Raw genomic sequence first — 21,752 nt, 5'->3', positions numbered from 1 at the left:
TAGTATGTTTGCTGATGACTGTATGCTTTATAAACCGATCTACTCACTTTCTGATCAAACCTTACTTAATACTGCACTAAACGATGTCATGAACTGGTGCGACAAATGGGAAATGGTTCTTAATACAGAAAAAAAACGGTATCCATGCGAATAACAAGAAAGAAAATGCCACTAAAATTTGACTATTCTCTTGAGAACAGACCTATTTCTAATGTTACATGTTATAAGTACTTAGGTGTTGTGATTAATTTCCAGCTTAGTTGGACTAACCACATTGATTATATGACGTCATCTGCAAAACGAAACCTAGGCCTCTTGAGGCATAAACTTAAAGGAACACCAAGCAACGTTAAGAAATTGGCATATCTATCTCTCATCAGGCCGAAACGCGAATACGAAGAAATAGTCTGGGATCCACATACCAATAAAGACATTACAGAACTGGAAAAAGTGCAGAGACGTGCAGTGCGTTTCATCTACAACAAATTTCGAAGTACTGACTCTCCATCTGCTCTAATGGTAGTTAACCAAATTCAGCCCCTCCACATAAGACGAAAAATTTCTTGATTAAGCTTTCTTCATTCACTTCTTCATAGGAAATTACGTCACGCCCTCAGTTACGCGGAAAACCCGCCACAAACATAATTTCACCTTAGCCCCTTACTTTGCTCTGACAAACCAATATAAATATTTATATTTCCCGCGAACAATCACGGAATGGAATTCATTACCAGAAGATGTGTTTCAAAGTGAAAATTTTGTAAATGTCATTGCCAACATTGTATAACTTGTGTCCTATTCATGTTTTCTATATTCTGCCTGTCTGCTGTTAGTGAATAACCGTGTATTTTATTGACTTGCAGTATTGTTTCTTGGCGTTCCGAATGTTCTGTTTTATTTTTGCCCATCCTGCTTGGACCAATGAGGTCTGCAGTATCGTGTAAATAAATAAATGTGCGACGCGATAAGCATCGATACGCTGAGAGAGAGGGGCCACTTCGGCAGGCTTTGTCCGTTGCGATGAAAGCGGGCAGAACGGGTATCGCCGCAGCAGGCGTTGCCGATGGTCTGCTTCATGGCTGCACTTGACGAGTGGCGGAAAGGGGAAGGCATTCAGGACGTATGTCGACTGCGCCATTGTAGTGTTTGCGAAGGGAGGCACCGAGACACCGTCGGTGGCTCCAAAGGAACGACCCGCCCAACTCGGCAGCATTGAGGGCGTTTATACGCCGTAAAGCCCCTATATTTTTAAAAGTAGCGCCATCCACTTCCCTCCTCCTCCGTTCCACTATCGCGCTCGGCGCGACCAGCGCGATCGAGGCGCGATATCGACAGTGGCGCCGCCTGCGTCGGGCCTGCCGTGGCAGACGACAGCTAACGCGCTACCAGAGGAAATCCGAGGAAAACTTCGATCGCGCCCTGCGGAGACGTTTTTGAGGCGCGATTTTGCTTCGTCAGTCAGTAACTGGTCTTAATAATGCCGTTTTGGAAGTAGCAACGCGACGATGCGAGACGGCGCAAATATCAAGTGTGCAGCAAGCGTTTGCGACGCCGGATGGTAAACAAAAAAAGCATTTTGCCCTCGCCTTGTCGGTTGCGGCAACTTAAGGCGCAGCAGCATGCCATCACAACGAAGTTCTTGTCCCTAACACGTTTGATCCGTTTGTGCGTACAGCACTTTCGTCGCACAGGCCCGAGAGTGGCAGTCGGAGCGCGCTGGAAAGAAAAAAATATACAAAAGCACGACGCGAACTTCCACGTGACACGGATTGGTCAATGGGGGAGCGGAGGAGGCTGGGGCGACAGGAGGCGGCTAAGAGAGGGCGAGGAGGAAGCGCCGGGGTGAGCGCGGTGGCGGCAAGATCTAAGAATGGCGCTACTTTTATAAATATAGGGGCTTTAATACGCCGTCTTGTGGGGCGCCCCGTGGGGCTATACGACAGAACAGAGTAGTAAAATACACTAATACAACACATACTGCATCAGTTAAAGCAGAAGATAAGTGCGTTAGCGCGGCGTCAATTAGCCTATCAAAGTTAGAGATGGTTTTTCTCGCGAAACACCTACACTTGTAGTGCCCCTGTGCGCATGCCTGTCGATCCGTTTCTTTTTTTGTTTTTTTTTTTTTGCCCTCGACAATTTATAAATGGCTGGTGCTTCTCGAATAAACTTCAGATAGCGCTCGTCTTGTCGTGGTTACTGTCTTGTTCATGTCCATGCCCCTTCGCGCTGCTTCAAGTTATACTCAAGATGAACCAACTCACCCGAGTCAAGTTCTTGCTATGTACTAGAAGCAGTGCAGGGCACTTACTTGCAAAAGTGTGTATATGTACGTTACATTTCTGCGGAGACAACGACGGAAGAAACTTCGGTGAAGGGAGCCTTCGGAAACAAGCTATACGAGAAACTGCATGCGCAAAATACACAAGAAAAATGCCTGTTGCATCGAATATATGCAACTGATTCTCGACCCACACGCAACCCCTTCACCAGGATGAGGCCATCCAAAACTTTGTTAACATATTTACCGTTTCTAAACACACAATAACTTGTTCGTAAGAGACTGAATAGAAATCCTGTTTCTGGCGATTTATTTTGTATCCCGGTCCACATAGACGAACCATCTGTGCGTGCCAGTACTTGAATGTGATGATCCTTAAGGTGACATGCATAGTCAAGTTTTATATGGTAATGCACATGTACTGAAAGGGACAGACAACCGCTCAGAACATGAATCGAGGTAACCCCGCTGATGGAAAGATTGCCTATCGCATTGACTATAACAAGCCCTGTTAAGGCGCGTACACACTAGCGGCAAAACGTGCGCTGCGCGCCACGCAAGCAGCCGCGAAGCAGTTTTTTTTTTTTTTTGTCGCGGGAGGTATCGCTCCTGGACCGATCTTTCGCGGTTTGCCGCGTGTCGCGGATAAAGGAGACCAATATGAGTGACTGCTTCCGTGACGTGCGCGCGGGAAACTGGTTCATTGCGGATCCGCCCGACCGCTCGTTTCGTACTCGCGTCCGGTTCAGCCAGAAACTCGTTTCGCACTATCGTCGACACGCGTCAGCTCCCGGCGCGCGATTCAGCGCGTCCGGGTCAGCTGGGCCCTCGGACTGTGGCGGGGGCGAACGTGAACAACGGCGGCGCCTCAGATCTGTTGGTTGGCAATCATATGGTTCGCATGAATGCATGCTCCGGAAGCGTGCTTGTGTGGCCTAGTGGTTACGACGCTCACTGTGAGACCGGGGACTCGTCGGTTTGACTCCTGCCCTGGCAAGTCATTCTAATTTTTTCACCATTTTCTTTTTTGTCCTCTCTGTTTGGCGGTGCGGTCGGTTGTACCCCGGTGCCGCGGCGGAAGCCGCGGTGCCGGGCGCCGACGCGAAGCGGCGGTTGTTGGGGTATTGCGGAGCGCAGCGTAGCAACACTCTAAATAAATAAATACTGCTCCAGTCAGGTGGACTTCTCCCTCCCTGATAGTGAGATTATATTTGGATCATGAAAACAGTGATGCGTTTTTTTAGGAATAGCATCGATCCCTTAACAGCAGCCACAGTTGTGCCTACAAGTCAGGTAGGTGACGTGGTCTGCCTTTTCCCGTCCTTGGGCTATTCCTAAATAAATGCATCACTGTTTTGATGAACGACCGCCGCTTCGCGTCAGCGCCCGGCGGCGGGGCCACCGGTGCACAAACAGATCCGAGGCGCCGCCGTGGTTCACGTTCTCCCGTGCGGCGGCGCCACAGTCCGAGGGCCCAGCTGCCCTGGAAAATGAATTACGCCTCCCGGACGGAGCTGACAGATAGTTCGAGAAGGGGGGAGGAGTCTATGCTGTCACGTGACTGCCGCACCAAGCGCCGGCGGTTGGTGTGGCCGCCCTGCCGCAGGTGCGTTCTGCCGCCGGCGGCGCACCGCGTGCGTTTTTCTTAAAGTCCCTATTGACCCTTTTCGCGGAGCAGTTTGCTCTAGAGGAACTAGATGGCGCTTTCGGCGGCATGCCATACGTTGCCTCAGCGAATGCGCACGAATACGAAACCATTGCTGCTTCTGCCCTGCTGCTATGCGATCAGCTGTCGGAAATGCAACTGGGTGTTCGCTAATGCACTTACTTGCCCAATTCGTGCTGCAAAGTGTGTAACGATAAAGGGAAGACGTGTGCGGTAGTTCGCTGCAAAATAGTGATTCGCATATTTGGAATGCAATCAACCTGTGTCGCCGCTGCTACATAAGGACTGTCTGTGTTGCCGCCCTTCGCGATGCAGGGCTTTCCTCAAGGATAAAAAAAAGATAATTCATCCGCCTGACCTCCAGAGAAAGGGCTTCAACTCCGGAACGTCGGCACTTAAGAGTGAGTACCGCTCGTTACAAAAGGAAGTAGTGCCACTTACCGGCATAGTATGTTTTTCGCACGTATCTACACACATCCACCCCTACTCGCACGGAAACCTACGCACAACCTATCGCCAACGTATCAATAATAAGTGAATAGGCGCTCACTTGAATCAATGTGCCGAAGCATGAGTGACGGTGGCTACACCGACAAGACACGAATGTTGGAAGCTGAAGCGTTTCGTGACGGTCCACAGAGTAAGCGATCGGACTAGCAATAATACGTCCTTGCTACGAGCTACCGCAAATTCCAGAACATTTATATTCCAAGCTTTGTGCGCAGCAAGAACAAATCTATCGCAGCAGAGCACACCTGTGAGCGATTACGCTGAAAATAAACAGATAGTGGCTGCTCCTAGGATCCGAGGAACTTTACTGATTCAGAAATATGACAAGCCGCTGGTTTAAAATGTTTGCCAAATAAATAACGAATAGCACACTGATCCCGCTTTAATTCAGAAGCGGAAAGTTGGGACAGCTTGGTATACATTTCTAGTCCCGCTTTTAGTAAAAGCACCGTATACGCTGCTCGCTCTCTGAAAGCACTTACATGCCCTCTAAAGCTTAGTGTCGTCCACAAAGTCACCGTGACAACAATTAAAACGGACACCGACCACGAAAGTTGAAAAAATATAATAAAACGTTTCGGCTCCCGCACGGGAGCCGGAACGGCTCCCTGAAAAGTCACCGTCTACGATATGCGTCGAAACGGAGGTTTGCTGCGCCGCACCGGGGTCACGCGCTTCTATTGTAAACGCGGAGGCAACGGAGGCGGCTGAGGCAAGCAATGGACGCGTCACCACGTGATCAAACATGGCAGCACCCATGGGAGCGCCGCGAAAAGGGTCAATATAGAAAAAGTACCGCCATCTACTCTTTCCTCCGCCGTCTCCTCTCCTAAAGCGCTTGTTTTTTTTTTTTTTTTTTTTTGCGTGCGAAAGCAAGTCGATGGTGGCGCCTCTAGAAAGTCTACGTTGAAGCTTTCATTCCGGGCGCACGCCGCCGCCGGCGACTGCGTCTGCGCAGAGTATAACTTTCAACATGGCTCTGAGGCAGAAAAAAAATATAAAGAAGTGAAAGCGCGCTATCATTGTCCAATCGGAGATACAGGAAAGAGAGAAGGTTGATCAAAGGATGGCGGTACTTTTCTTATGAAGGGACTTTAGTTTTTCTGCTAGTATGTACGCGCCTTTATGCTCATTGAACGTAGATTTCTATTTTTCATTCTGCACTAAAGGTCGCAAAAGTGACCTTTGGCCCCCACACGGCAAAAACATGAAGATGTACAAGTGACCTATCACGTGATGTTCTACTAGTGTACGCGGTTCGTGTTTTTATTATTATTATTAAAATACACTTTTTTCTATTATAAGTTTTCTAACTTTTGAAATACAGTACTGTTTTTTTCTGTTATAAGGTTTTTCTAATCTACAATGTGCAGATAAGCCTTCCTTCGTAGTGAGTACAAAATTGGCGCTGCCTTCGCCTTCGTTTTCAATGAGTTGGCTTGGTTCGTCTATCAACAGAATAACGACGCCGGAGGCCAACCAGCCATGACGTAGGCGTGCACTTGGGGGAAAACGCGGTACAAATATGAGAGAGGTCTGTACAACAACGCAAACTTCGGTACCAGCTTTTTATTTTCAAAAGTGGTTGAAATGGTCAATATGTAGGTGGTTCACCGTAGTTGCACTCACTACTGTGAAAGCCGAACGATGGGCGGCTTTCACAATTTGTGAGGCAGGCTGTCGGCATCGTTCTCACAATTCTCAGCGTTGCTGGACGAGGGACTCTTTCTTTTTTTCGAGGCTGCCGAGATCGAAAAATTCTGCTTACTAAGTATCCACGCGCTTTTGTAAGTAACCGCTGCAGGTGTAAACACTACTGAGGCTAAGCTTTTCGTTGCACCATAAAAAAAAACTGGGTCCTGAAAAATTGCTTGCCAATCCCTTAAAGAAAATAAAAAGTGATCGAGGCACCTAGTGATCAAGGTGAACGCAACGAGCCAGGAAAAAAAAAGAAAAAGGCAAAATTAGTTTAAGGAAAAGGTTGTAGAAATAATTTAAGCACGTTACAATGTTCGTTGCCTGTGTTAATCGGAAAGAACATTAGGTTTTCACATATATGTGTTCATAGTTTTCAGATTGGTTCTTGCCACGGCATGCAGGCATTGATGAGATTGCACATCTAGCGTACATCTTTTATTATCCGTGGGCGAATGTAAAAAGGCAAGTAAAGTAATGTTGACGCGGAACCGATGACGGGTGGAGCAACTCACCGAGTGCAGTGTCCAGATGGCGAGAGAATTAATTTGTCACAAAAGGAATGAAGCATAGCATTAGTGTACGTTGCAAGCTCGAGCATTCGCTCTGCGCGACGCGTTCTACTAATACTGCATAGGCGCTCGTCGTCTTTGTTACGCACGTTGAGAATGAACAGCCCTCAAATACACTGACCACGGCATTGTGGCGCTTCTAATTTGGAAAATTGAGTAGCTTGGAAAGCACAATCGTAGCGCTCACTTGCGCCCTAGTTTCACCTGATAGCTTTCGCGTGAAGCTATACTTAGGCGCGTCTCTCGAGCTCGGTGCTATGGGAAACACACGTACAGGGAAGTCCTTGGCATACAATTTAAACAGCGAAACTGTTTAAGCTGAAGGTAGTCCGGTGGTGTACGCAGAGGAACTCCTCCGCCTGGCGATGACGTCACGGGCGTCGCCTAGCAACGGAGCGCCACCTCCTCGCCCTGCCGCCGCTCTTGCCACAGCGCCACCTAAGGAGCCTGCGGAAGCCATCGTCAGGTGAAGATGTTAAGAAGCTTAACCGGAATTTGCCATGCTTGAAGGGATATCCACAGGCAACTACCAAGTTTGAAGTACCATACCATTTAAGTTAGGCGATAATACAGTGGTGAGAAAAAAAAAACATAATATGTCACGGGAGAAGAGAATGTGGCTGAAGAACGAGCTTCAAAAAATGGTGGATGCACAGATGATTCGTCCATCGACGTCTACATTCGCGTCGCCCATCACTGTTGCACCTAAGGGAGCCTCCCGACTGTGCACGGACTTCAGGCAAATTAATTAACAAACAAAGCTTTTTTTCCTTTTCTTATGCCATGAATAGACTCTGTCATAGACGAGACGGGTGGCTGTAGAGTGTTTTCGCCTCTTTATTTATGCAAGGGAATTCGGCAAGTTACAATTTCTGAAGAATGCAAGAAATACTCTGCCTTCATAACGAGCTTTGACCTCTATGAGTATCATCGACTCCTCTTTGGATGGAAGAACTCACCCGCTTCGTTCCAGAAGATGATGAACGACGTCTTGCGACCGTTTCTTGGGAAGTTTTGTGACATGTACATCAACGATATAATAATTTACTCTCGAAATGAGGAGAAGCACTTGGAGCATTTCGCTGGTGTACTTCAAGCACTGAGTGATGCGCAGCTCAAGATTAGTGGCAAGAAAAGTGAGTTTTTCCAAAGAAAAGTTGTGTTTCTAGGTATAGTGTGTCATGGCCAAACCAAGACAACAAAGCAGGGATCAGTTGAACGAATCTTTGCGGAGCATTTTCGGTCGTCCATTAGAGATGACCAAGAAGAATGTGCCATTTCGGTGGACAGCAGCGTGTGATTCCGTTTATCAAAGCCTTGTGAGCATCATTTCGTTTTATCCAATTATGACGCTCCCAGACTTCAAGTTGTCCTTCGAGCTGAGCACCGGCGCTTATCATTACGGCACAGGTGCAGTGCTTTACCAGAGGGATACAGACGCTCCACGGAGCCTGCAACAAAAGGTCGTGGGATGTTATTCCGGTACAATTTCGAAAGCGCAACTCAATTACACGACTACGGAGAAAGAAGCTTTGGCAGTCCTAATGGTCGTACGCTATTTTAGACCTCACCTGGATGGCAGAAGCTCCACACTCTTTACCGATTACCAAGCCTCAACCTCGCAGAGCCTAGAGGGAAAATCGCGACGTGGCTGAGTGAACTCCAGCAGTTTGTGTTCGTGGTCCACCGCAGGATAAAGACGCACTTTCGAGACTTGCGGTGACCCCAGATCAGGAAAATATCAGCGCAACTCTGCTGTGGGAGGGAACTTTCCAAGAAACAATGGTTCCGAAAAGAATGGTGGCTCGAATCTTGGGACTTTATCATGATTCACCGGACTCTGGCGGGCACGACGGGTCTGGCGCAGTTATCGCGACATTCTGCAGCGTTTCTGGTGGAAACACATGAAAGTGACGTTCGCCTTCCAATCAATGTCAGGTCCACAAAGCCAAGTACTTTCAGAGAACAGACGAGATGGTCCTACCTCAACATTCTGGCATACCGTTTGAAGTCGTCCAGGTGGATTTTGCAGAGCTCAAGAAAAAGGCTACAGCAGTAAGAAAAACACAGTCTTTCCTAGTGGCAATCGATTAGTGCACTATAATAGGGACTGCACGACGCAAATAGTGTGATTGCCCTTTGAGACAAAATATGTTTAAGAATAGTACAGTAGGAATACCAGACAATGCACCACCAATTGTAAGAGTGGGCGAAGGAACGAGGAATTGTTTTGCGACGCTACTCGCCCTACCATCCTGCAAGAAATGGCTTGAATGAAAGAATCATACGAGACTGGAAACAGTTTATTTCCATGTATCCAAGTTTCAAAGGTGGATGGAAGTGCTGCTTGGAGGCCGCTGTAGCTCATCACAATCGCTCCCCTTGACCCCGTCCCTCCTTCATTATTTGCGCTAAGCGACCATATGGTCTAAGGTATAACATGAACCGACTAGCCCAGCAACAAGTCTTATGATCACAATCGGTCGCACACTGCGAGCATCGGCTGTAGCCCGCATTGCGCAGCATTTGGAAAGGCTCCCCCGATCAACAGCTCGCTATTGCTGACCGCCTCCAATTGTGCGAGAAGCGAAAAAATTGGAGGACGCTTAAGCTTCGCCTTTAAGAGTAGAACGCGATAGCGTTATCGGGACCCGTTCGCATCGCATCGTTCGCAACCGGCAAGTAGGCTTCATTCACTGCAACACAAAACGTGGGAAAGCCAGCATACAAAGACCAAGCTTACACCAATCCCTTTAATGTCGGCTTCACTTTTAAACAGAAATGCATTGCTGGGAAGACGTTTTTTCAGGGGCAATATAAGTCGTCTTATATTAAAATGTGACGGCCCTAGGGCCTTTTTTCATTATTTTATTAATTGTTTGCTATTGCCCCGACGCGCGCGCGTGTCCCAAACGTATTTGGCAGGGCAAGTCCCAATTTGACCTGCCAAGGATGGCAGTGCCATCTGGATAATATTTTCGCAAGTAGGCTACCCAAGTGAGGTGGTGTTCTTATGGTAGAAATGCTGGCAAAAGAGGTTTGTGTTTGAGTTTCCTCGTAAGAGAATTATGTTTTCTCGTACATTGAAATAACAGTACGACGCCACCATGTCTGTAGGTTGTGCTTAAGTTGCACTTTACCATTTCTGTGATGGATTTCACTGTGAGAAATTCAATTTTTGTCCACTAACACCTTGCACCACAGCGAAGGTCCTACGCTGTCGGGGTGGTTCGGAATGATTTTCTCCTGCACTAACACCTTGCCGATGATATTTTCCGCCACGGACACCGACACGAGGCCCTTAACGCTTTCGCGTTAAAACTGCGTCAGCATAGCAGCGATGCCGCGATGCTTTGAAGAGACATTTGGACCGCCGCCACAACACGCGGATACAGCTGAACGATTTAGTACTCGTCAGAAAAGGGCTTCCGGGTACGTGTTCTTCTGTGTGTCCATGTCTACCCGCGCTGTTATTTTCCTAAAGATGAATTCCGGCTACCATGCAGGTGCACATGCGACCGTATCGCGTGGTGCAAACTGCAGTGCAAAAAGGTATTCTCAAGAGAGTTGGTTACGTTAACGATGAAAGCCGGGCCGGGCTCAGGCGGGCCAAAGCATGGGACTGTCGGACTCGGGCCGGACCCGGGCCTGAACAAACGGTCCGTGCAGTGCATTTGGCCCCAAGCGATGTTTTATTTCTTCTTTCTTTCTTTTTTTTTTGATAGTGCATCGGGCATGCACCTCGTGGCGATTCTTTGAGCTGTTAGAAAGCGGATAAAAACATCGAGCAACATAACGTTAATGACATGTGTGGAGATAAGCAAGGCAGTGCTTAAGCGAATGATGAGAGCCAAGAGGTGGAAGCACATTCAAAAAAATGTGGTTGATCCCTCTTATATAGGAATCGGTATAGAACACGAAAGTGAAACGTGTCTTCACAGAAGTAGTGTAATGTTTATTGCACATTGATATATAATGTCTATTGGTGTTTTGTGGCTAAAGCGCCCTTAGGCGTTGATGCACCCACGCTGACGCCTGGTGGCACGTCTCCTCCATCACGACTACCAACGTCGATGACCATGAGCAACCGTCGTGCATATGGAAGCTGCACTACGCTGCACACGCTAGCACAACGCGAAAGACGAAGCACGTAACTGAAACACTAATACAACGCGCAAGACAAAGCACGTAACTGAATCGTCACCGAGTCAAATCAGCGCGTACAGCGCGTCGTAATTGCAGCCTCCGCGATCAACTTCAGAAACATTTTCAGAGCTAATTGCGGAGGCCACGCTCCGCTGTGCTGAGTACGGTGAACGCCACCTAGGTGGCGTTGGTAGTGCTTCTTGATGCCAGCGTCCCTTCGAATGCTGGCATCGAGGCGTCGTAGTGCTGAGACCACCGAAGCGTTCACTGTCGGTGCGCGTTAGTGTCATAATGCAGTACTTCTCTTTTCTGCTCGTAGGCGGCGGCACCGCCCCGAGCAAGAGCGCGGGTACACGGAGGAGTGTTAGATATATAAGGCGCGTCTGTGTAGCTCTCTGCAAATGCGTTTGTGGCGCAATGGGTTAAACGCTCGGCGATCTATCGTCGCGGACCGAGAGGTCGTGGGTTCGATTTCCAAATTTTGCATGTTTGCGGAACTTTTTCTTCTGGTTTCTTTCTTTGTATTATGTTCGTGTACATTGTAAGAACGTCATTCCGTATTTCCGTATGACGTATTTCCGTGACGGAAATACGTCAGTGAAGTCTTGGTGGACCCCGGCATAAAACACTTTCGTGTTAAAAAGATTAAAATAAGGGGACGCAAAGTAAATGCAATATAAGGCAAGTTGTAGATCATCCTAGTACCATGTGCATGCTGGCACTACATTGTCAGCAGACGTTCACTCCACGTGGTGCACACTGTGCAGGTCGACCGCTCTAGCTTGTCATGGAAGCACAGCTGTGTTGAGAAGCGAAAAAGATTGTTCGCATTGGAAAGCTGAAATTTGAGCAACCACCAACGATGTCACAAAGCTGCGATGCAGCCGTGACATACGAAGCTGCGAATTAAGCCCGTGCAGTGCTTCACTATACGTCGGCTGCAAGAACGTTAATGCTAGATGATTTTGTTACGCCCCATGTGGCAGTCCCGCCGTCATCATGCACACTCACCTTGTGGTATTATTTTAGCACCATAGAAACCATCTCTCAAGCTGTCTCAACAGGTCAGCGTGTCCTGCTAAGTCACTCTGTTATGTATGGCGTTTTGTCTTGTGCGTAAGTGCCAATGCCAATCAGTGTCAGTCAGTGGCACTAGCACAGCCTCATCAAACGTCACGCCGGCTTCATAACCAACAGAGAACGACAGAAAGCTGAGCTAGTTGGTAAGGATTCATAATGCAAAAAAGGTAAGGCGTGCAGACACGGACACACGAGAAGTCCACCTCTCTTGAGTCCGTGTCTGCACGCCTTACCTTTTTTGAATATAACCAACAGAATTTTGTGCATCTTTTTGGTCGAACCCAATCGCTCAGTATTTCTGCGCTGCCACGTGCAGTTAGTGGAACGATCTCTCAGACAGTATTGCGATTATGTTGCTTTGATAAACGCAATATTAACGACATGTACCACCAATTTAGAGATTTGCTAATGCCGAGGTTGTTGCGCTACATCTGATTCTAACGGTGTAAATATTTTTCCTTGTGCAATGACAACTTTTATAATAACTAAAGCGTGTTTTGTTATTATTGCATTTGATGCTTTGTTTCTTTGTGCTTGTTTTCTTTTTTTCGTGTGCTCTGCCTTTTCAGAATATCATTGTCCCCCCTTGCAAAATAATCTAAAAAGGAACTCGTGAGGAATATGTAAATGAATAAATGCTGAACTCGAACTGGTTTGCAGGCCGTAGCTTCCTGACGATCCGACACAATGCGTCGGTGTTCCACACGGAGGAATGGAAGCCGCGCGGCTGCACCATGTACCTGCCGCTGACGCAGGACGTGATGATCAACATGCGCTGCATCGACCAGGTCAGCTTTGAGAGTGACCAGTTCTTCCTCGCAGATGGGAAGGGCAACTACATTGGCGCCAAGAGTGGTGCGTACCTTGTGTACATAACACGCAGCTGCAGATTATGTTGTACAGCACGAGAACGCAGGACAAATAGGGGCGGAGCTGGGGATTCATTTGTTATGCCTCTGTGTTCTCTCTTATCACGTTGTGCACGTAATTAAAATGACATACCGACAGGTGCAAGCATGTCTGAATTCATTGTGATGGGCCGTCAGATGAAGAAGCAGTGTGTGTTGGCATGGCCTCTCATACTTTGTCGCTAAGTCTCTGTAAAATATTCTAAGCTTCTGTGTAACATGACAAAAGCTTTCCAGAAAATGGTGCCTAGAGAAGGACAAGAGACTTGAGAGAAGTTCGTCTGTTAAGTTGCTACATCGGGCTGCACAACGAGCAGCAGCATAGCAGTCAGTTGGGTGAGCTGGAAGGAGTTGCAAAATGCTGCAGAGTCCCACATGGCCACCTTCGGCGTTATATCTTGAGAGTGCAGACACCTTCTTGGAAACAAAAACCGAAAGTGCTCGTAGAAATGCTTTCATAAATTATTTGGATGATCTGAGGCTTGCCAGTACTGGGCCGGATTTTGTAGCGATGCCTTTAATGTCATAATGCCTTTTCGCGCTTATCGCGCTTTGTCAGTGGTCAGAGCGACGGTCCGCTCACGATATCAACGTTGATAACGCGAGCGGACCGTCGCTCTGACCACTTACAAAGCGCGATAAGCGCGAAAAGGCATTATGACATTAAAGGCATCGCTACAAAATACCGGACCTGAGGTCCAGGGCATTCATATTGTCACGTAGTAGTGACGGTGAAGAAAACAGTCGCCAAACTGTGACGAAACGGACTTTATCGGGCGAACCTGTGCCCACAAAAGCAAGTTGCACTCGAAGCACAACGATCGCGCCGAACACAGTCGGCGATCGTCGAAATCTGATCAGCGGCGAAACGCGTCCGCTTTTATACCAGAGTAATGCCTGGTGCCCGCGTGTCTGCCAGAAAGTACTAGACAATTCGCGTCACTCATAGAATCGGATTACATAAGCGTCGGTGACAGCAGACAACGCATGGAAGCATCGATAACGTTCGAGAAACTTCCGATACATGCAGGCGCGTCCAGCGCCTAGCGATAACGTTTAACATTTGTTAGCCGGTGAAAAGTGGCCACCGGTGAAAGATAAACAAGTACACGTGTCAATATGATGTGAAAAACAACGAAAAGTCGATACAGTCATGTGACTATTCTTTTCAAAAACACCGTATAGTGATAAACTCTAAAGAAGTTTGCACCTTTTAGAACTTATTTGGTCCCCAAACAATAATCGTTATCTGTCTTGCATGACTTTCCTTTCTTTAGCGCTGAGTGCCCGGCACTTCCAGGTTTAAAATGGCATGCGCGTTATCAGCATGACATAGTATTCTTGATAGGAAAGTAGTGAGCGCAGAGTTTTCAAGAAAGGAAACAAGCCAGAGTGATGACAGTTATTGTTCGAGAGCAAGATACACCCCAAAGTGTGTAACTTATTTTAGAGTGAAGCGTGCATTGTTGGAAGGTATAGGAACAGTGCACATGAAATTGATGAGAAAAGTAGGTCATCTACTCATATTCCCGTCTTTTTGGCGATTACAGAATGGATGCTGATTGAGAAATAAGTTCTTACAGCACAGTCGAATAAGACTTACACACACATGGGTGTTGAACTTTCAACTGAGTTGAAAAAGATGCCACACAATTTGCATATGTGTGCCAACTATCAAAGTATCGCACTTGCACAAGGGTGTATGCAGGAACCTCATGCTGAGGGAATGTAGATCTGAAAGCCGTTTTTACACCGCTGCTCGGCATGACAAGAAACAATGCAGTCAGAAAATTTCCTTACATTTGAGGCTGAAGCACAAGTTGGCAGCAATAATATCACATTTTGAAATATTTGTATGTGTTTATTGAGATCTATATGCATATTCATAAATGTAATGGTCATTTTATTGATAGGCAATTTTTTCGTACGTCTTGCTGCATTGTTGATCAAAGATAAGATTGTCTCCCCGTGCAGTAACTTTATGTAAAGAAAAATTGTTTTTACCTCATACTAACGCACAAGATCAATTTAATTAACACAAGATTAATCAACAATTTAATTACACTGCCCTAACACATATATTGTGCATAATAAGAAAATGTCCTATATTCAATCATTTAATCAATCAAAGGATTTTATTTCCAACATAATAGTTGTGGGTCACCCCAGGCAAAAAGTGGCAACTGATCGTAGCGACAAGAAATCGTAGAGCCGCGCGCGTAGCTTTATGATTCGTTTCTTCAGCACTGGTTCTTACCTTGCGAGGTAAGAATGATGATTTATTTAATGCCATCCCCTTTGAAACGTGGTGGTGACATGGTCACCTAGCCAGGTTGATTTGACAAGTCGCACGATGCGGTGCTAATGATGGTGATTTAATGGCATCCCCTCTGATATGCGGCGGTCACCTAGCCAGCTTGATTTAATCAGGTACACAATATAAGTTTTTTGTTGTTGTTGTTACCTCAAAACATTTCTAGCATTGTATACATCTCCTTAAACTTCTTTGACGTTCTGTCTGGTGTAATAATATGCAAGTACAATGCAAAACAGACACGAATCGATGCTACGCGGCGCGCATGTCACATCGTGTGTCTCCTCGCGCGCTAGGAAGCGTTTACAGGACATTTTTCCGCTGCATGCTAGCAAGCGCTGGCGTGGCTCTGACAGTCAACAACATGCAGATTGGGGGAACCCGTTGACGTCCAGTAGAGGGTGCGTTAAGGGTGCCCAGCGAGTCCTGTCTTATTAAGGCGAAAGCCTTATATGTCTCATCGTTCAGTCGATCTTCAAAGTCATTGAACGAAAACGCGACCTGACACGAAAAGTACAAAAACTATAATCATCAATGGTTTATACCCCCGTAAGCAAGCAAGATGGATGCTAAAGGTGGATGATAAAGCGAATTAAGATGGATGATCAAGCGAATTAAGAGGATGACTCAGCGAATAAAGAGGAACGACAGCGAAGTACACTAAGCGAATTAAGGGGGTGAGTAAGCGAATTAAAAGGATGACTAAGCGAATTAACAGGATGACTAAGCGAATTAGACTAATCGAATCTTATAAGAGGTTGAGTAAGCAAATTAAGAGGATGACTAAGCGAATTAGACTATTCGAATTAAGAGAATGAGTAAGCAAATTAAGAGCATGACTCAGCGAATTAAGAGGGAGGACTAAGCGAAGTAAACTAAGAGGATTGAGGGGGATGTGTACGTCATGTGTCCGTCTTTGATGCATCGGCACTTGGTCTTTCGCCTTCAAGTCGTCTTTTGGATAACATAAGAGACGCTGTGATTTTTTTCTATTTATATTGAAACCTTGTGTCAAGCAATAAATCAAATGATCGCGTTCATGGATTCCGATGACAGGCGTCCGAGGTAAAGCTCTTAGCGTATGCTGATGACATAGCAGTGTGCTGTACGTAGCTGTAGTAGGACGGTTCGCAGAGGTAACGGGCAGCTTTGTGAACGGGGGAAAGTGCCTGTGGTTCTGGAACGGCGAGTGGCCGTCAACCCCAGACACCTCTGACAACGTGAACTATCTTGAAACCCCAGGAAAGTACCTCGGTGTTTGTTGCGTCCCGAATCGGCAGCGCATTCTTTGGTTGTTTCCATCGAGGAAGGTCCTTTCATCAGCGTCGCCCAGACGGCGACAGTGCCCGACACCGACGGTGACGGGCAAACAAGCGTCTCAAATCGGCAGTGCGCATCCTTTGGGTGCTTCCCTCGCTGCCACCCCTTCATCACCGGCCGCCTACCTGGCGACGCGGCCCGACACCGGCTGAGACACGATTTCAAAGAAGCTCACTTATACCCGTGCCACACGGGCAAAGTAAAGTGCACTTTGAGCGAGTGCGCTTCGCGGCTAGTGTCATTCGCAGGCTGCCACACGGGAACGCTTAGTGACACTCACTGCAGAACGCACTCGCCGGCGAGTGTGTTTGGCCAAGGAGGCATTGGTTTGGCGAACACACTTCGCGGTGGCTAAGTGTGTAGCCTCGTTAGCAATGAGTAAAAATAAAGTATTATTGAAAGCAGAGTCAGGCGTAACTTTTAATAACATTGTTTTAAATTTTTAAATTGCTAACGTTACAAGATGATAAAATGTGCCACACCGCAAAAAACAACAGCAAAAAACTACTCTCGCTCTCGGGCTGTTCACGACCACGCCGAGTAATGGCTGCGCAGTCGTTTGGTGGATCGAGTCGTGTTGACTGTTCCTGGTCAAGTTGCCGTCGTTGCCGGCACTTGTAAAGGTGGATTGTAAATGTTGCTTCTAACAATAATCAACTGTTTTCGTGCACACATTCTTGTATTAACAAATCTATGCTTTTCCGCCTGACTCTCGATCGCCATGGCCATCAATTTGAAAGAACACTTTTCTTTCTCGTGTAGCAGCGCGCCGCTAAAGTGACACTCAGCGCGCTAAGTGCACTCGCTCGAAGTGCACTTTACTTTGCCCGTGTGGCACGGGTATTAGAAGCGACCACAACCACCAACTTCGTGGAATTACTACCGTGGGAACGTCGACGATCTCGGTTTCCCAGATGGCCACGTAGTTGCGGCAAATGCGAAGGCCCCTCAGGGTTAGCGGCGGGACTTCGAAGCGCGCGCGCGCGGCTCGGGGGTGCACCATCAGCGCCTCTGTTTTCGCAGTAGACAGCTGTAGCCCGATGCTGGCGAGGTACTCGTCCACTGCGTCAACTGCCGTCTGGATCGATGCCCGCACAAGGTAGCCGACTTCCGTGGGACCGCACGCAAAGATAGCGATGTCGTCCGCGTAGATGGCCGAACGGACCTCGTGCGACGTTGTCCTCGGGATGAAGTCGGGGAGCCGCGAAAGTGCCAAATTGAATAAAAAGGGGCTCAAAACACTGCCCTGCGGGACACCCGAAAACACGCCGCGAGGATCACTCAAGAGCGTCCGCTACCTCGGGCTGCATATCGACTGCCGCCTCAACTTCAACGCGGCAGTCTCTCATCTCTGCAGGGAGTCCCGCAAAGTGGCAAGCGCGGCGCGCTCTCTTCTCGCGCGAGGACGTGGTTGTACGCCGCATCTTGCGCTTCGAGTGTACAACTCGGTGGCGACATCACGTGCACTCTACGCCCTGCCCTTGACGAACGCCAGAGCTACCAACTGGAGTGCCATAGATACGGAGCATCGCAATGTCGTTCGCATGCTGTATGGTCTGCCTCGCTCCTCGCAGGTGGGAGCGACTCTCGCTGAAGCTGGCAACTGGCCGCCGTCACTGCGGGCGAAAAAGCAAGCGCTGCATCACATTGAACGCTTGCAGCGCTCGCTGCAGGGTCAGCGCCTTGTGTGCCGCCTCCACTCGTTGCCTAATTCGGGCATGGGCAGGCGGGCCTCCGAGTATACCCTGCTCATCGACTCGTCTCCGCAGCTCGTCGCTCTGCCGCAACTGCCGCACGCCTCCAGCCTTCTCAAAGTCAACATCAAAGTGCCTGGTGTCTCATCCAAGCGCCAGACGGCTGTTTGCGCCATGCGGCAGGAGACAGCCGCGCTAATGCACGAACAGCTGGGAGGCCGCCTGCTCGTATTCACCGATGGCTCGGTGGCAAGGAACGGATCCGGCGCTGCAGCCTGCACGGCACCGGACATCGGCGAAACGCGGCAGTGTCGCCTTCGCTTTGCCGTGTCGTCAACGGTGGCCGAGCTCGCTGCGATCGACCTCGCAGCCGACCTGCTCCTGCAGCAGCCTGACGTTGTGGCGGCGGCTATACTCAGCGACTCTCGTGCGGCTCTTTCCTTGCTGGCGAAGGACTTCGTCGGAGGGCCGCTGGTTCAACGAGTCAGCGCTAAACTCCACCACCTCGACCACCGAGGCTGCGGCCTGATCCTCCAGTGGGTTCCGGCTCACATCGGACTAGAGGGCAACGAGCACGCCGACGCTCTCGCCAAGGAGGCACACGCTGAGCGCTTCCCCCTCTCCCCTCTGGTCACGAGCTTCGACGCGGCCAGGACGACGATACTGCGCAGCCTCTCCGCGCAACACCCCGACGCGCGCGTAGCTTCAGGTACGGCACCCCGTCTCCTCCCGCGCACCGGCCTATCTCGCGCGGACCGCTCCTTTCTCCTTCGTTTGCGCATCGGGTGCCACCGAGCTGCTGCGCGAACTCATAGACTCAGGGGAATCGGCAGTGGGGTGTGTGCCAACTGTGCCGACATGGAAACGCTGGAGCATCTCCTTCTACACTGCCCTGCTTTCGGTGTTGAGAGAGCGGTGCTCACGGACTCCTATCGCCGATACGGTCTCCCGGCCAACTCGCTCAAGGACCTACTTTTCCCGGATGCCCACAGCTCCCTGATCAAACGGGTCCTTTCGGCACTGTTAGACTTTTGCAGTGCCACAAATCTCAGAGCGCGGCTCTAAGCCCGGCATCCGCCTCTTCATCACATGCCTTTTTTTTTTCTCTCTCTCTCTCCTGCTGCCGGCCGTCGTCTTCCTACCTCTCCCCTTGTCTCTATCATCTCTTTCATACCCCTCCTCCCCTTCCCCCGTGCAGTGCTGTTGAGGTGTCCTCCTAGAGAGAGACAGTTACGGCACTGTGCTTATATCTTCATTTCCCCCCAATAACCACATACTACTACTAAATGCGAAGGCGAGGGTGCAACATTAGAGGCGGAGTTCAGCGAACAATACGACCCCTCTGATTGGCCGCATCAAGGTCATCTGATTCCCTAGTCGGGTCAACTAGGGAAGACGAATGTTTTATAAGCAGACACCTTGGGTGCAGTGGAGTGTCCTGACGTGTTCTGATATGTGCTCAGACATGTAATGAGCCAAGACTTTCAAAGTGCTCCCCCATGGAGTGGGCTTCCATATTTGGAGCCACTGTAAGTATGTAGAATCAACCCTTTTTCTCTCGCTTCACTCCCGGACGTACGCATCTCTCTGGTTCAAGGATCACCGGCCTAAACGCTACCCCGAGTCCCAACAGTGTTCCCCTTGAAAATTTTAAGAAAAGTTATGATTTCTGGCTGGAACAAGTGAAAGAAACACGAGAAAAGGCGGAGAGGTGGAAAGGCGCACACCTGTCAGTTTTCCCCTGAGCGACAGTGCGCAATGTAATTTTTGTTAATAAATTATGGTGTATTATGCAAGTGTTGTATTGTTCGCGAGTGCATGTGCAGAAGTTGCACCGAATGTTTGCTGTTTTTATTTGGACGTCCAGCTGGGAATGCTGCAGCCGCACAAATCTTTTTCGGCGAGTGAAAGACAGGGCCCTGGGTGTGGCACACCTTCTCGTGCGGCAGCTTGTAAACCGGTTTTTCTTGTTTCTTGATGTCAACGACTCGTTCATAAGATTGATGCGTCAATTGAGGCTTTGTCATGCGTTACCAGAGTTTGTTATCAGCAGTGACATTATGCCTGGTCCTCTGTTTGGGTTGAGTAGAACTTGTTGCTGGGCGAGTTTGTTGAGATCTGAGGAATACATTGTTGCGCTAACAGGAAACACAGACTTGGAAAGAAAAGTAAGAACCGATAGGTCGGGCGCTGTGATGATTATGTGTGGGCGCAGGTCAGCCAGACGCACAAGAAAGCAACCAGAGACACAAAGAGACGTATTTATGACACGAACGGCACGTGGGACAAGACATGAACATGAACTATACAGATAAGCTGGTTCAGTGTCACGCTCGAGCACTCACAGTTCTTCACAGGAGTCCGGTCTCGTGGTGACGGCTCGGCGGACTTGGCTCTGACGGCGGTGGGTATACGGGCGGCGGTTGACGTTCAGAGTGGCACCGGGACGTAGCCCGGTTCCGGAGCGTTAGCTCTGGGTTATAGCCCGAGCTCGGCACCGTAGCGGTGGGATGAGAGCCGGGGCGAAGCCCAGCACAGCAGTGGGCGAAAGTCGGGGCGGCGCCCGGTTCGGAGAACAGGACCAGGGCTCTGGGTCGTAGCCCGAGCCTGGAACACGGCAGCAGTCGTGCGAGCGGGGACGAGGCCCAGCTCCGCAGGACCCGCGTCGATGGTAGAAGCCGGGGCGGCGCCCGGTTTGTGGAACAGGACCAGGGGGCTCTGGGTCGTGGCCCGAGCCCGGCAGCACGGCAGCGGTCGTGTGAGCGGGAACGAGGCCCAGCTCCGCAGGACCCGCGTCGATGGTAGAAGCCGGGGCGGTGCCCAGTTCACAGTGCAGGGCCGGGATGCCGGGACGTGGGCCGGCGTTCGGTCCGCTCCATCTCGCTGCACTGCCCGTTCTGTCAGCCTGGCTGCCCCGTCGTTCTAGATGGTCTCTCCCGGCACGCGCACCGACCACGCGCACCAGCGACGCTCACTCCCGCGCTTTTCGGCCCCGCACGCCGAGCACAAGCACGGAAAAGCCCGCGCATTTCAACTCTCGGCCCCGCACACCGAGCACAAACATTAAATTGACGTCCTCCTACCACACTTCCCCCCTGTTCAAGAACGACGCGGCAGTGAGGTAGGACGCGTCGAATAAACACATGTAACGCAAAACACTGAGTGCCGCAATTGTCATGCGAGGTGTACAGCACAGTCTTCGGTTTAGCAAGCAGTACCTCCCTTGACGGTCTTTCTAGTGGTCAGGTCATGTCGCTGGAATTTTGTCCGACGATGCCGACAGCGCCGACGATGTCGATTTACGACGGTGTTGATGTCACTGTCCACGCAAGAAAAAGTGCTTTCGATGACTGGCATCGTGCCACGTGGGGCACGGCCGACTACATGTCGAGGTACAGTCCGCTCGCAAACATCGCAGGACTTCACGTACCGCTTGGTTTCAGACTGTACTCCCGGCCAGTAAAATTAAGCGAGGATGCGGTCTGTTGTTCGAGATATCCCCTGGTGCCCCGCGAGGATTCCCTCGTGTGCGAGCTTGAGCACAGTCGGTCTAAGCGGTCTGGGAA

General features: G+C 49.4%; 1 protein-coding gene across 2 annotated transcripts in view; it reads left to right on the top strand.

Moving 5' to 3' along the window:
• Positions 1 to 21,752, top strand: part of LOC119433651 (uncharacterized) — a 276,033-nt gene that overhangs the window by 158,299 nt on the left and 95,982 nt on the right. For both annotated transcript variants that reach the window (XM_049658812.1, XM_037700905.2), the window contains exon 3: positions 12,611 to 12,805. In XM_049658812.1, the coding sequence (XP_049514769.1) occupies positions 12,611 to 12,805 (195 nt within the window). The remainder of the gene's footprint in view (positions 1 to 12,610; positions 12,806 to 21,752) is intronic.

This window comes from Dermacentor silvarum, chromosome 11 (assembly GCF_013339745.2).
Source record: "Dermacentor silvarum isolate Dsil-2018 chromosome 11, BIME_Dsil_1.4, whole genome shotgun sequence".
In the NCBI taxonomy this organism is placed as follows: domain Eukaryota; kingdom Metazoa; phylum Arthropoda; class Arachnida; order Ixodida; family Ixodidae; genus Dermacentor; species Dermacentor silvarum.
This window is presented reverse-complemented; position numbering and strand designations above follow the sequence as displayed.